Source organism: Ursus maritimus, unplaced genomic scaffold (assembly GCF_017311325.1).
Source record: "Ursus maritimus isolate PB19 unplaced genomic scaffold, ASM1731132v1 scaffold_21, whole genome shotgun sequence".
Lineage (NCBI taxonomy): Eukaryota > Metazoa > Chordata > Mammalia > Carnivora > Ursidae > Ursus > Ursus maritimus.
The window spans coordinates 18,007,216-18,023,964 of NW_024424564.1; the positions used below are offsets into that span (position 1 = coordinate 18,007,216).

The 16,749-nt window shown below is 37.5% G+C and overlaps 1 protein-coding gene across 2 annotated transcripts in view; it reads left to right on the forward strand.

Moving 5' to 3' along the window:
* NAV3 (neuron navigator 3) overlaps window positions 1-16,749 on the forward strand; it is a 340,442-nt gene that overhangs the window by 180,546 nt on the left and 143,147 nt on the right. For both annotated transcript variants that reach the window (XM_008684333.2, XM_008684334.2), the window contains exons 10-11: window positions 4,779-4,887; window positions 5,581-5,964. In XM_008684333.2, coding sequence (XP_008682555.2) covers window positions 4,779-4,887; window positions 5,581-5,964 — 493 coding nt within the window. The remainder of the gene's footprint in view (window positions 1-4,778; window positions 4,888-5,580; window positions 5,965-16,749) is intronic.

Sequence of the window (16,749 nt, forward strand, 5' to 3'; positions counted from 1 at the left end):
TAGATGTGTTTTTATTCTCTGTGTAGACCCTCCTGTTACCAGATGTTTGATGAGGCTTTCTGGAATCTTAGTGAACCAGCGTTAGAAGAAGAAAGCTTAGAGAGACAACAGAGGCAAATATTGGTCAATTTTTCATGTCAGTTTGACTTTAACAGAGTACTGTTTCACAGTTGTGGGAATAGTGATTTTTGAATCAGAATCTGAATGCACCAGGTGCACAGACATAGATTTACTTCTTCACTATTGTGTGATTTCTGTGATGAACTGTTTCTCACGAAAGACCTCTATGCACTACAAAGGCATGAGAGGGGGCTTACTCCTTAAGGATCTTTTTATTTTTTTGATCCTCTGAAACTGCAGAATCAAATAATATTCATCTTTTGCCTTCAAAGTAGTAGCATTTATCTTGTTCCAAGTACCTTGTATATAAGTATTCTCAAAGCTATGAACAGAGAGCAGTCCCCTGGCAGTATTTGTTGGTTGCTCTGTTAAATTATACCATGCTGTACGTGGGTGTGTAGATGACATATGCCTTTTTGTGCATAAATAACTTGGAGCATTACTGTCAGAGCATAATCTCTCAATAGAAGTCTGTATATTCCATGGTGTTTAAACTGAGCGTCTGCTTATTATATTTATGGGATTATTCTTTTTAAGGCTTCCCCTACCCCAACTTATGCAGTATTCAAAAATGCAAGTGAAAAAGTAAGGAAGAATTTATTCAAATAGTTTTGACATGAATAATCATATCAGGATAATGAAGCACTCCAAAGCAATTTCCTAAATAATGATGCATGTTAAGTTGGTAAATAAATCCAAGCCCAGAGCACAGAGGAATTTCAGGATTTCTGCCACGTGTTTGACTAGGTTCTGCTTCTGACTCAAAATGGCCTCTTCCAAGTTAATTTTTAAGCAAGGTTCCTTGAGTTCAACTCTTTAATCTTTAGCATCCCAATAGATCAGACAACGGTCTGTACTATAACTATATAGGAGAATATTTAAAAGGTAATTGGCTATGTTTTGGCTGTTTTCTGCCCAAAGTATCTGACTTAAGAGGATTTGAAAAATTTTCATCCAAATCACTGTTGGGGTCATCTATAAAATTAGGGTTCTCAAAATAAATCTGGCAGCTGTACTCTAAATAATAACATTTGCAAAGTAGATGGTGTAGAGGACATAATTCTCTATGAATCAGGTTCATTCATATATAATTTGACTTCCTATTAAAAGATGACAGTGCTGGCAGTGTTGATTACAATGTATATAATTAAAGCCTAAAAAGTAAGAGCAGGACCACACAGATTAAGTGGCCCATCTGCCCCTAAGCAAAATTGTAGAAGCCGCTATTTTTCCTAAAGGAAGCTTCCTGAGTGTCAGGATAGTAAGGGCTTACACACATTTTCCAAAATGGTATATTCTGGAATTCACTTTACGTTTTTAACATGGTTGTAAACTGCTTTCTCATTGCTTATTAAGTGTCCTCTATAAGTGGGGCAAAGAGTAGGTCTCAGCTGAGCCTTAGTGGCTTTGAGATTATGGAAGTGAGAGGAGATAAAACACTTTTATGACTGAATGAATTTTTCATATATATATTTTTTCTCCTAACTTTTATTTGTTACTAAATGTGTCATTGTACTTATGCTTTTACATTTGGCCTTTTCAGTTGAGATTCCCTTCCCTCCCCCAATCTTCTAGACATCATTTGGATACAAATTTATAGGATGTTTCAGATTTGTGTAATCCTAAAGGGGTTTGTAGTGTATTTAATTGTATTTTGACTTTTGCAAGTCATTGAAAACATTCACTGCAATAAATTTTGAGTTGGTTGTTGTCTTCCATAACATGAATGAGGCAGCAATTAAGTTTTGCTCAATAAAGACTGGGAGGAAAATATCCATTTGTCTGATTGTCTTGAACAGTGCAGTGACATATGAGTGAATAATGTGATGAATAAAACCAAAGGAGGAAAGGAGGTTGTGGTTCTGAAATATGAGAGAAGCTATATATAAACAAAAATGGATGCACTTGGAAAAACCAAGGCTCTAAGATGCCTGTTGGATTGGAAGAAGGATATTTTTATTTATTTATTTATTTATTTATTTATTTATTTAGATATATTACGTATTTGAGAGAGACTGAGCATGGGGGCGGGGAGGGGCAGAGGGAGAGAATCTCAAGCAGACTCCACGCTGAGTGGGGAGCCTGACTCAGGCTGCAGGCTCTGCGTGGGGCTCGGTCCCACAACCCATGAGATCACGACCTGAGCTGAAACTAAGATGTTTAACCACCTGAGTCACCCAGGAACCCCAGAAGAAGGACATTTAAAATATGAAGATGTGAAAAAACATTTAGTGAAATGGAATGTCTGAAAATACAATGTTCCTATAATTTATATTAAGAAGGTATTGAAAATAATTCAAATATCAATGCTATTAATATCCTGGCAGTTGACAAGTGGTTGAGATGCAACTTGTACAGTATAAGAGTTCTCACAGAGGGAAGGGGCCCAAGGACAGGGATGTGTAATGGTATATTCTATGACCTCGTGTAAGGTCAATAACTATATTCCCTCCTCCCTCCAATAAAGGTCATCTCAATACTTCCCTCCTTTAAGACTTGTCAGTTCTTACCATCACTTAGAAACTTAGGCTTGTTACTGTATGAAATCTTATATTCTGATACTGGCTTTAGTGCTTCTTCAATTTTGTCTCATTCTTCACTATTTCTTTTGCCCACTTGGAGCAAAATCTCTCCAATCACCTCTGCCACCTACACCTTTGGCTGTAATGATATTTTGACCTTTAAGATTTTCCTTACACTCTCCTTCTTTATCTTCAGGGTTTTACCAGATTATTTGGAAGTAAAAAGTAAGCTTTTTCCTAGCCGTTTCTCAACTATGCCGTTATATTTATGAGAAGGACGGGAAGAAGTTCCGGAGAGATTATGATTAGAATCTCAAGGGTTATTAACAGTTCTGAGTTTTAAAGTGATGTTAATTGATAAGGTTGAGGATTTCATGCCTTGAATCAATGTAGGAAAAGTTTATGTCATGTGCATGAGGGTACAACACATATTTTTCTATCTTGACAATGTATTTAAGGACATTTTTCATACTTTCTAAGTTTGAAGTAATAATGTTATTGTTAAGCATATTTTAATTGTTTGTGTATTTTGTCAATTAAAAAGTAGAGATTTACAGACTGGCAGCAGAATGGTGGTTGTTTTGGCAACTACCCGGGATGAGGAAAAAACGAACAATGTAGTGATGTTTGGCTGAAGAAGAAAATTGAGGAAAGGGCAGTTGGTGTCTTCCAGTCTCTGAGGGTTATGGTGAAGGTAGTATAGAGTTGTTCAGTCACCTTCTGCAGCTCCTAGGACCACTGGATGGAAATGAAAGGGAGGCAAACTATTCATCCTCAGAAATGTTTTCACAATTAGACCTGTCCAATAGTAGAAGGGGCCATGTCTTCCTGGAGAGGATGCCTCTCCAGTCTTAGAGGTTTCAGGCAGAGACACATGGCTATCTCCCAAGTGAGGCATAGATGTCTTCCCTCACTGGCTGAGGGGTAAGGTGAGACATGCTTTGAAATCCCTACCAACTCTATAACTACATTATACATGTTAAGCGGGTGTATTTGCTCTGTATGTATTTTTAATCTGGCATGAATTCTGTGGAAGAAAATGAACAAGTTAAATATCTACCAGTATTCTTGAAACAGACTGTAGGTATGAATCTTGACTTGTCTGTGTGACAGTTTTCATACAGGAGTTTAATATATGCTGTTTCCTACCTTCACTTTCCTTTCTGTTTTTCCTTTCCTTTCATTCCCTTCTCTTTCCCATCATCCCCTTCTTTTGCCTTCTCCTTTTCCCCTCTCCTTCTCATGACTTTCCACCCCTTGGGCCATCCGTTCTCCTACCTCCCATCTTCCCTCCCTTCCTTTCCTCCTTCATTTTTCTTTCTTATTAAAATTTCTCGTACTTCTTCTTACTGTCTCCGCCATCTTCTTCTCAGTATCCAGATAGACCAGTTTCAGATGGCCACTGGCCTGGAAGTATTGCATGTCCATAATCAAACTGGTTTAATGGCACCTCTGCCTCCAAATGACAGGTAGTGGTTGAGCAAGGCCAGCATTTGTCACACTGGCCGAGCTGCTGGTTTCCTGCCTATTAAACACAGGGGCAGGGACTTTCCTGGAACTCTAGTGTCACAGGTGGATGTTGTGAATCCCTGCAGAAAGTGGAAAATATTTAAAAATAAAGCCATCCAATGTTAATAGAAGACTTACAAAGGTATTGCTTCTGTAAGAAAAGGCCTCTACCTTATTCCCCAGAGTCCAAATGTGTAATTGCTACAAGGTAAGTTTATCTTACTATTCTGACTAGACCTAGAGACAGGTAATTATGAGATTAATTAGGATCCAAATAATTTCGTATTTTTAAATTAAGCTCAGTAATATGGAGTTACTGTAGAATATATTTCTGAATTAATCACTGTCATTTTGTAATTATTAAGGTCATGGATCTACAAAGTATTATTGTATTATCATCACTCCTTATCAATTATTACTTGTAATGTTACATTTGTTTCTATTCACGTTTTATTGAATGTGAATGTAGAAAAAAGAATTACAATGTTCAGATAGCAGGCATTTGGAATTTCCTACCATTATTGTATTTTTAAGGAGAGGAATTTATATTACTTATCTATGTGTACAGATATTCTGAGACCAGTAAATGACTTGACTGAAAAATACATTATTATGTTACTTTTCTAGGTGAAGACCCTGAAACAAGAAGAATGAGAACAGTTAAAAACATAGCAGATTTGAGGCAAAATTTAGAGGAGACTATGTCCAGTCTTCGTGGGACCCAGATAAGCCACAGGTTTTTTTCTCAATTCTATATATCTTTGGGCCAATAAGGAAAAAAATGACAACCAAGCACTTAACCTTACTTATAAGGATAAAGAAAGAATTTAATTTTCCCTTACTATTTTCTCATTTAAATTTTACATGACATTCAGCTGGTGACTTCTTAGCACATACCCAGGGACTTTTTTCTCTCATCCATCTCTTCTTCCATGGAGTGTCTCTTTCAAACTGAATTAGATACTGAAACTACCACCATCGCTACCAGTTAGATTTCCATGCCCGTGACAAACAACACTGGGCAGAAGTCGCAGTTGAAATGCATTTGGGGTGGGGTGGGGGTGGGGGGTATAGAGAGACTCTGAAACTTAATTGTACTCAACCTCCAGAATAGTTCCGGGAAGCCATTGGGGTTAGGTGAAGGGTTCGTTGAAACTGTGAAATAAAATTTTGCTTTATCTAAAATGCGACGATGGCCTTTCTTTCAAAAGCAAAAAAGCAAAACAGCAAACTTCAGATGAATGCCCCATCCCACACTTTGACATCTGCAGAAGTGTTTTGCATCTCATCATGAAAGCATAATTTGACTTTCATGAAAATGACATACTTCTAAGAAATGACTCAGCCCTAGCCTTTCCCGTCTTCATGTATTCTTGGTCTATGATCCCAAGGGAATCCGAGTATAGTTCTTTCTTCATTTGTTTGCCAGCACCCTGGAGACAACATTTGACAGCACTGTGACAACAGAAGTGAATGGAAGGACCATACCCAACTTGACAAGCCGACCCACTCCCATGACCTGGAGGTTGGGTCAAGCGTGCCCTCGACTTCAGGCTGGAGATGCTCCCTCCCTGGGGGCTGGCTACTCTCGCAGTGGTACCAGCCGATTCATCCACACAGACCCCTCGAGGTTCATGTACACAACACCTCTCCGTCGAGCAGCTGTCTCTCGACTGGGAAACATATCCCAAATTGACATGAGTGAGAAAGCAAGCAGTGACCTGGACATGTCTTCTGAAGTTGACGTTGGTGGATATATGAGTGACGGTGATATCCTTGGGAAGAGTCTCAGGGCTGATGACATCAACAGTGGGTAAGTGGCCTTTGGTCTCTACCAGCACTACACAAACAGGGAAAGTGTTCTAAGATGCATTAGGTGGAGAAAGAGTAATTAGGTTAGCTTACAAAGTTATTAGAAAACGTGATAAATCAAAGGTGGCTTGGGGGTGTATCAGGCCCTCTCTTCTGCTCATTCATGAAAAGTAAAATATATAAATCTTCTATAAAATATTTTCATTGTAAGCCCTTAAATCTTTCTATTGTTAGTTTAGAGAACCAAATGTGCCCTGTGCTTTTTGGAGTGATTTTCACACACTTCTTAAGTCACAGATTTTGTAGTGAAATACATGGGAAGGGGACAGGAGGAGTTTTGCTGAGCTGCTGGATTTTTTTTTTTTTAATTTGGCTTGTCAAAGCTGCCTCTAACTTCTTTGAAGACAAATATTTTCTAGTATTCTTCAATTATGTACCTCCAGTCTAACAAGGGAAAGGCATTTTAGAATTGAGAGTTTCGATCTCTTTTGATGGTATCAAATTAAAAAAAAAAAATCTGAGCCTTTGCTTTTCTTCTGTTTTCTATTATAATCCCCAAAAATGTTGTGATTATAAAACTCTTTAAGATTTTGGCAACGTGGAATTTTTAGTTCAATCTGAGAATGAGCCCCAATGGAAGCAATAGGATACTCTATTAAAGCTACTTCTATAAATAATTGTAATTCCTTACAGATATGAAAACTGATCCTAATTGGCCACAATTGTATAATGCTAAGGAAAGGTGAGACTTGCATTAGAACTCACATACATCTGACTTCAAAACCTTGGCTCTATAATGCGAGGAAAAACCTCCCAAATCAATTTTATAATTTTCACGTTTTCCCAAAACTCTAAATTTAGGGTTTTGACCTACTTTTTGTCCTTATACATCTGAGAGGACCAGTATCAGAAAGCATTCTTCTCTATGAGTAACCCTTCCTGACTTCATTCATGAAAGAAAGGAAAAGAAGAAAAGAAAAAAGAAAAGCTTATTTGAAAGGTGACAGACCTAAAAAAAATACAGAAGAGGTTTAGATCAGATGTACAGCTCTGCTGTGATAATCTCAGATCCAGGGCTTTTGTAGTTGCCCCTTCCCAGATGGTGAAATTCCAACAGTTTAGAATTAAGGAGACAGATTGCGATCAGTTAGCGGAGGAAGTAGTTGAGATGCCACTGGAGTCAGAGTCCAATTTAAATTCCTTTCTACAATTTGCTATCTGTGGACTCCTTGGGGGCTTAATTTATCCAAACTCTTTTTTTGTTTGTTTTCTGTAATAAGGATAAAATTGCAGAAACTCCACAAAATTATTAGAAATTAAGGAAATAACACACAAAATTATACTAACTCGAAGCCTGTCACAGTATGAGTGTTGAGTAAGTTTGTCATCAGCATCATAATTCCATTTATTATCATTAATAATCACAACTAATTTGTGAATGTTTTTGTTTTCATTTTTGTACATAAATACCACCTAGGAGGGAATACCCAGTTCAGGGAACATAATGGCAGCACAAGAACACCTCAGGCATGAATTTTTTCTCATGTCTCCTCCTTTTCTCACCCACTGTTTCCGCTCTCACTCCTATGTCCTCCTCTTTTCTTTCTTCATCTCTTTAAATTAGAGCATGTGTGTTTTTATATTCACTACTGGATGAAGATTTATTTTTTTAATTTAAATTCAATTAATTAACATATAGTGTATTATTGGTTTCAGAGGTAGAGTTCAGTGATTCATCAGGCTTATATAATATCCAGTGCTCATCACATCACCTGTCCTCCTTAATGCCCGTCACCCAGTAACCCGATCCCTCCACTCCCTCCCCTCCAGCAACCCTCAGTTTGTTTCCTATGGTTGAGTCTCTTATGATTTGTCTCCCTCTCTGATTTCATCTTGATTTGTTTTTCCTTCCCTTTCCCTATGATCTTCTGCTTTTGTTTCTTAAATTCTACATATGAGTGAGATCATATGATAATTGTCTTTCTCTGATTGACTTATTTCACTTAGCATAATACCCTCTAGTTCCATCCAAGTTGTTGGAAATGGCAAGATTTCATTTGTTTTGATGGCTGAGTAGTATTCCATTGTATATACACACCAGAACTTCTTTATCCATTCATCTGTTGATGAACATCTGGGATCTTTCCATAGTTTGACTGTTGTGGACATTCCTGCTATAAATATTGGGGTGCAGGTGCCCCTTCAGATCACGTTGTATCCTTTGGGTAAATACCTAGTAGTGCAATTACTGGATCGTAGTGTAGCTCTATTTTTAACTTCTTCAAGAACCTCCATACTATTTTCCAGAGTGGCTGCACCAGCTTGCTTTCCCACCAACAGTGTAGGAGGGTTCCCCTTTCTCTATATCCTCACCAACATCTGTCATTTCTTGACTTGTTAATTTTAGCCATTCTGACTGGTGTGAGGTGGTATCTCATTGTGGTTTTGATTTGTATTTCCCTGATGCCAAGTGATGTTGAGCATTTGTTCATGAGTCAGGTGGTGAAGTGGGGTGGAATCCTAGGTGGGACAGTGTGGTCTCAAGATTCTCGGGGTCAGAGGAAGACTGGGGATGCCTGAATCCTTCAGAGTTCTCAGGCATCAGAGCGGAGAAGCCGGCTGCAATCAGTGATTTCAGGAGTGGGCTCTCGGCTTGGTATTGCCATAAACCATGAACCGCCGCACGGTTTGACGACTGCTCTCCGAGCACAGGCCCAGGAAGTGGCAGAAGCACAGAGAGACCCCCCTCCCCACCCCCAGATAAGGATTTAACTATATACATAAATATAGCATATTTATGTACGCACACATATATATGCACAAATTAATGTATACACACACACATACATATATACATATACACATAATACACACATACACTCACATGCAGGCAGTCAGTCTCATTATTTGCAGTAATCACCACATACACTGAATTAGTGAATACTGAACCATTGCTCCTAGGGGAAATACACAGGTACTTCCTGTGAGCTTCGGGTTACAACATTTTTATCAACTCATCAGAATATAATCTTGTTTTATGTGTATTTCAATTTAAAGCCACCTTATTTATGAGTTAATACATATTGTAGATTCATTAACGTTGAGCTCATGCCTTTGCAGCACTGTAATTCATGCCTGAATGAAGCTTATCTAACACAAAATTTTCCGTAAGACACACCACAGCCTTCCTACACTTAGGAACACAAGAGCACTTCAGCACCACACCTGGGGGGGCATTTTAAACAGCAGAATCTCCAACAGGGAGCACAAAAATGCGGAAAATGTGTCTCTAAAGAGCCTGTAAAAAGGACCCATTAACAGTAGGAGAGTTGAATCAAGAGGGCAGAATGTCACCTTATTTGACCTCAGCTGGGAATGTCCTCATGGGCAACTCAAACTTTTTGTTGCTCTGCACCTGTCCATGAATGACCCTGAAAGTGTTGCAGTTATTGATTTATAAATTTTAGCAAGTAAGCAAATTTGTAAAGATGGAGTTTGTGAATAATGAGGATTGACTATTTATATACACACAAAATGCTTATCTGGGGAGAGAAAGCATATCTTGGGAGCAGTTTAAATCAGAAATCAATGGACATTGACAATGCAATGTGTGAGTAATTTCAGGAGTTTCATACAGATTAAAACTTCAGGATAAGGAGAAAGTGCTAAATCCAGCCATGAGATAGAAAGGAGGGAATAAGAAAAGGAAATAGTTTAATTATACTCTCTGATTTAAATAGCTATAGAGGAGAGAAATATATTAAGACAATATTTGTAAGAAAAGGAGAAATAGTGTAGAAAACTGTCATTCACTGAGCTTGACTAAAATATTATTTTCAAAATCAGAAGGATAATTGGATTGGATGACATTCACTGACCTTTCCCTTAACCGAGATTCATGAAATCTAAATATTTAATTTTGAGAGATAGGGTCTACTGTGATGGGCCTCAATAACATTATACTAAGAAGTTTAAACCATGTACTCTAAACAGTGGAAAGCACCATTTCTTAAAGATTAGTTAACAGTCACAGAATAGGGCCTGATGTTGATTTTTGAAAGTCTCCTTTAGGGGAAATCCACAAAATGGATTGAAAGGAGAGTCTCTGGTGTTAGATTTCTGACACTACTGAAAAACTTCAGGTCCGAGGTCTGTTAGGCCAGAAATGTGGGAGTAGCCTTGATGGGGATGAATGGAGCGAAAAAATTATTATGGGAGCTACCACAGAGGAGAAATTTATAGAAATAATGATAGGCTACTCACAAGGGCTTGAGAGAGGCAGAGAATTCAGATAAGATGCTCATTTTGTAAGCACCGGAGATAGGAAATTATACCTTTAGAGAAAATAGGCAGAAAAAGAGACGATTTTTTTTTTTTTTTTTTTGAGAAAGCAGAGGGAAGATGATGAGTGTAGAGTTAGAATCGTAGAGTTGGAGACATTGCAGTGTAAGTTGAAATAGCAATAGTTTCCAGGGTAGCCATATGATGGAGAATGTGGTCTCATACAGAAGGTAGTGGAAATTATAGGAGACCGTGAGGACTTCTGGGAAAAGAATAGCAAGAAGAAGGATCCTGAGCCGAAGTATGTATGTGTGTATGTATCCAAATATATTTCTGAGTTCATTCTATATGCCAAGGAGCATTTTGGGACAGTGTGGGCAGTAGTGAGCAATATAGGCAAAGCGCCATGTGACTTCCATGCAAGTGTTTTTTATATTTTTATAGGTGTTCATTTGTTCATTGAATGAATGACTAATATATACACATGTTTGTAAGTAAGGATGTGTTATACATTCTTAGATTAGTAGTTTTTTCTTAAGGCAATTTTTTAAAACAACTGAGTTCCGTATATAATAATATATACTACAGGCATACCTATATTCAGATGTATTTTCTATTTTCTAGGAGTCTAGCTGTATTAGTTAACAGTAACTTCTGTAAACAAGAAATCTCAAAATCTCGTAACTTAACACAGAGTTCATTTCTCCTTCACATAAAACCCTTGCTGGTGTTTCTGGCCTTCAGTTGGGAATGTACACCATATAGTCTCTCAGAGAACAAGGCTGAAGTGAGTAATTCTGCTACTATCCCACCAGCTTTCCAGTGTCACCCTGGGCATTGGTTTTCAACAAGCAGGTGGCAAAAGAGAGGAAGAATCTTGGTGTGAGACTAATTCATATGTACCAGGCCTACAAGTGGTGCAGGTGACTTCTGCACACATTCCCTTATCCTAAACAGCTGGATGGCCACATCTAACTAGAAGAGAGGCCAGGAAAGATGGTTCCGCTGCATGCCCAGGAGGAAGAGGAAGTTATTGATGAGAGCTGGGTAGTTTCTGCTGAATTCACTCATGAGGAAAAGAAAAAGTTATGTCCATTGTCCTTCCTACTTGTTTCATGCTTCAGTGGAAACCCAATTCAGACTTCTCTTCATTTTTGTTCCCGATCAGTCTTTTAAATGAAGTCTTGGATTGTTTCACAAATGAGCCCATTTAAATATGCATCAGTGGTCCACGTGTTTTATGTTGACATCCATACTCAGTATATTTATTTATTTATTAAATTTTTTATTATGATATGTTAGTCGCCATACAGCACATCCTTAGTTTTTGATGCAGTGTTCCATGATTCATTGTTTGCGTATAACACCCAGTGCACCATGCAATGCATGCCCTCCTTAATACCCTTCACCGTTATATTTAAAGAAAAGCTAAAAACCCCACAAATCCTGTATGAAAACTTCTCCTGGTGATGTTGAGCTGTTGGGCATTAAACATCTCTTTCCTGTGGCAGAGTCCAGAATACTGAAATTTAAAGAAAGACTCAGAGTTCTGTCCCCTGGGTGGGAGGTGAGTAGGCGTGATCAGCAGGCCGTATGGCTGGTCTCAGCTCAACCGTGATGAGGGGTACTGTGTGGAGGACACCCCACAGTGTGCTGCTCTTCAGTGCTCACCAGTTTACACAGAAAACTTATTGACGTCTATAGGACGTAGCCCGATGCCTCAGCCTAGAATTAAAAGCTGGGAAGATGAGAGGACTAGAGACGTCCCAGGGGAATTTTAATTTGGTGATGTTTTAAGTGAGAAAAAAGGGCATTGAAACATCTGTGCTACAGTTCATGAAAAAATTGAGTCACAAAGTTAATTTTCTGTTCCCAGTTTTTAAAAGTATGTTTCAGTGATTCAAGGGACAAAGAGCTCAAACGACATAGTAATGAATGAAGGTGTTTAATTTAAGATTTTTTTTTTTCTCATGTAACCGCATGGGATGTCATGAAGTGAATGGGAATGGAGTTTCATTTTCTCATGTACCTTAGATAGAACTCAGAAAACTAGTTAATCGGCATTCTGAGAATTCAAAATTTCCTGAAGCATGTAAAGACTTATCTCTTTCTTCTCTTTTTGAAATTACTTTAAACACTTGGGGATGTGAATCTGCCAGTAATTAGGAATTAGTCAGAGGAAGGCCTCTTACTTATAATGAGTCTCTGAAAAAGTCTCCGTTTATGAAACAAAAAAGGAACTTGCTAGAAAATTGGGGAGAAAGTTACATATTTTAATTGGGTGGAAATTGAAGTTATCTGCAGGTGTCACAGTATAAATAGTTGGGTCAGAATATAACCTAAAATTCTGCTTTAAGTCATATGGCCCAAACACAAAATAATTTAATTATGGGAAATGAACTTTTTTTAAAAAGGAAGGTGAATACTTTTATCCTTCTTCTCCCTTGATACTCCCTCAATTCACCCTTAGTAAACTTGATAGTGTGAAGCATGTCTACCATTGGGAAGGGCAGGTTTAAAGTGTTGGGGTGAAAGAGTTTACACAGCAAACCACAGATTCCTTATCATAATGCTTCTACTGATTTCATATTCAAGATAGGAGAGCTATGGAGATCCTTGTTGGAAGATAGCTGCTAATACAGGCCAACACTGACATAGCACTTACTACATGCTAGACAGCATTCTGTGCCTTTGACATTTGTTGACTCATTTATGTCTCACTGTAACTGTAAGAGGTAAATATATCACTACTATCTCCATTTTACAGAAGAAGCAAACGAGGCATGGGTAGTTTAAGTGACTTTAGCTGGAACCCAGAAAATTAGTTAATAGCTTCTGGGGATTCAAAATTTCTTAAACATGCAAGGCTGGACTTGAACCCAGCAAGAGTAAGAGTCTTTACTCTTCACCATCATGGCATGCTGTGACATTGTCTTCATGTCTACATGTACACATTTCTCTCCTAGGAGTCGATTTTTTACAATAGAACAGAGCTTCACAGCAATCATTCATTATTAGTATAGGTTTTGTTTCTGTTTTTTATTTTAAGCTAGCATGTATGATCTAGGGGACAGTAGTTAATATTATCTATGCTCAAAAAAAAAAAAGATGCTGAATTGTTGTGCCTTTGAGTTAAAAAAAAAAAAAGACTGTGTGTTCATGTCATTAAAAAATAGCTAATTGTAACATAGTGGCTGAAATGAAATTTGAATGTAAAAACACGGAATTCTAGTAAGTTTTGGTGCAAGCCTAGGTTTTCAATCTTCCCAAATCCCCACAAAAACAGACAAAGCGACTAGCCAGCAAAGCCGAAAAATCACGATCATTGTTTACACATAAAAGACAATGACAAAGTATCATCTCAGCCCCCAAGTATAGGTAGCTGAGGACAAATATACAAGAGCCAAAGGATGGTACCCGTGTCTGTTTCAGAAGAAACAGCGGTAGCACTTAGGGGTCTGGTAACACTGAGGACGGAAAACCCCAAAATAGCCGAGACACTGACTGGTAAACACACAGGGCATTTGAAGTTGGCAGCTGAAGCTGGGAGGGATTTTGACCATTTGACCAGCCAGCGAGAATAAAGGCAGAAGGTCATGTCTGAAGGGAATAGAACAGTCTAGTTCCTATGAATTCATTCAATTACCCAACTACAGCTCCCTTCCAGGACAGGACCCCACACTAAGAGACACCTTCTGGGAATAGAAGCAAACTGAACCAGATGTGGCAATAAGGGTGAACGTGAAGGTCTGGAAGAAAGTGAGAGATGGAAACAGAACCCCAAAATCGCAAAAAGCTAATTACTGCACTTTAAAAACACTGCACAAAAACAACAGAGGCAGTTACTGTGTGAAGTTGGAAAGGTATCTACATTGTTTCTTTTTATTCAGAAAAATGAATTTCACATAAAAATAAGCAGGAGAAAAGTGTCAGGATAAAACTCCATAGAAGCCACAAACATATGCCACGCATAACTAATAAAGGATTAGTATCAATGAGGAAAGAAAAAAGGAAAACAAAACATAGCATTCAATCCAATAGAAAAATGAGCAAAGGAAGTGAGATAAGTCAGCCAGAGAAAGACAAATTCCATATGATTTCACCATATATGGAATTTAAGAAGCAAAACAAATGAACAAAGGGAAAAAGAGAGAGAGAGACAAACCAAGAAACAGACTCTTAACTATAAAGAACTGATGGTTGCCAGAGGGGAGGTGGGCGAGGCGATGGGTGAAATAGATAAAGGTGGAAAGAATACATGCATTGTGATGAGCCCTGAGCAATGTATAGAATTGTGGAATCACTCTATTGTATGCCTGAAACTAATATAACACACTACATGTTAACTAGATTAGAATTTAAATTTTAAAAACTTAATACAATTTAAAAAATGAACAAATGACAGATATTTCTTTTTTTATAGGGATGTCATATTTATTTGTTTATATATATTTATATCAGAAAGCATTACAACTGGCTACATATGACATAGTAACTACATTACATGCAATCAGCTTGAATATTTTAAAATGGACTCTTTCCAATCAAAATCAGCATGTTTTTTTAATTTAAATTCGGTTAGCCAACACAGACAAAACATAAATGGCTTACAACAAAGTGAAAATATGATCAACCTGCTTGGTAATCTGGAACTTGTAAACCAAACCAAAATGAGAATTCTCACCTATAGGCAAGTAGGTGTTTATTCTGAAACTATTTTGAAAACTATTTAGCATTGTCTAGTAAGCTTAAGTAGGGTATGTGTCTCTTACGACCCAGTGATTTCCTTTCTAGATACAGACCTTAAGTAAATTCTTGCCATGTGAGCACAAGGAAATGCAGGTACACAAGTAGTCGTGGCAGCAAAGACGAAAAACAACTCAAATGTCCATAGCAGTCAAATGGATTAATCGACTACTGCATTTGTAAAACAGAGTTATAAAACTACAAAATGAATAACACAATGATACACGTGAAGATAGATAATTGCAAAAATGTAATTTTGAGTGAAGGAAAGAAGTCACAAAAGGTTACATGTAGTGTGACTCGTTTTATATAAAGTTCAAATCCAGGAGATGCTGAACAATATATTTTTAGGAATACACGCTTATGTGGCAAAACAATAAAGGAAAGTAAAGGAATGCTTATAAAATCCCAGACAGTAGATATCTCTAGAAGAGAGGTTTGGGGCTGTGAGTGGGAGGAGTCTATACGGACATTGAAGAAACTGGAAATGTTTTATTTCTGAAGCCAGGTAGTAGATGCATGAAAGTTGCTATTATTTTTCTTATTATTTGATATGTCCTTTTATACATTATACACCTGCAAAAATATGTATTTCCCTATAAAGTTTTTTTTTCAAAAAGCATGTAATTGTTATGATGGTAGAGTTGTATATATTTCTGTTCATTGAGAAAGTAGGATTGAACAATATATAAAATAAGATTTTTACAAATTCTCTCTATTTCAGTGAATTCCAGACATAATTAGAGCATAATGATGCAGAGTCACAGATTTGAACGGACTCCATCTTATAATAGCTGGGGGTGGTGAGCGACAAGAAGGAGTGTTATATCTAGATTATCGATTGGGTGGATGGCGTCTTTCCCTTTAGCCATTGTAGCACGCACGAAAGGAACATGGGCTTTAGTGGTGACGTTAATATATGGTCGGTTTTTATGAGAAAGCCACCTACTATGCCTCGGAAGCGGTTTAATACCTTATTTTAGAGCAAGGTGGAATGATATGGCCTAGAAATATTAATTTGGATAATAGACACCTAAAGTAAATATGCCATAAGTGTGCAAGTTTGCCCACACAAAAAGAAGCAGGGTGTGAGTAGAAGTGAAGAAGAATTAGGAAATACTTTGTGAGACTATTTTTTTTCATGTGAATTCTTTTACAGTTCATAGAATTTGAACATGGCTAAAATTATTCTAAGACTTTCATAGTTTGAGGTAATTTATTTTTTGTCAGTAATCCTCATAAGTTTCTTTCCAACTTTCTGTACCAGTCTTCCCTGTGTCTATTATCTCTTCTTAAACTCGTTTTGGCTGACAGTTTTGAAGTTTAGATATAACATTATTAGGAAATCATTTTTAAAATTTTACATTATTCTTTCAAAATGATCCCCTAACATTGATAGCTCCCAGACCATAGCATAATTTTTCTAGAGGAGCTATAAAGTTCACGTTCTTATAGATTTTTAAATCCTTCAGAAAGAATGACAAGAAGGAAGGATGACCAAGAAAAATTCAAAACAGAGATTTGTCTTACTTGTGTGATGCCTGGATGTTTTTTTTTTTTTAATTTAAATTCAATTAACAAACATAAAGTAGTACACCATTAGTTTCAGATGTAGAGTTCAGTTATTCATCAGTTGCATATAATACCCAATGCTCACCTCATCGTGTGCCCTCCCTAATGCCCATCACCCAGTTACCCCATCCCCCTATCCACCTGCCCGCCAGTTTGTTTCCTATAGTTAAGAGTCTCTCATGATTTG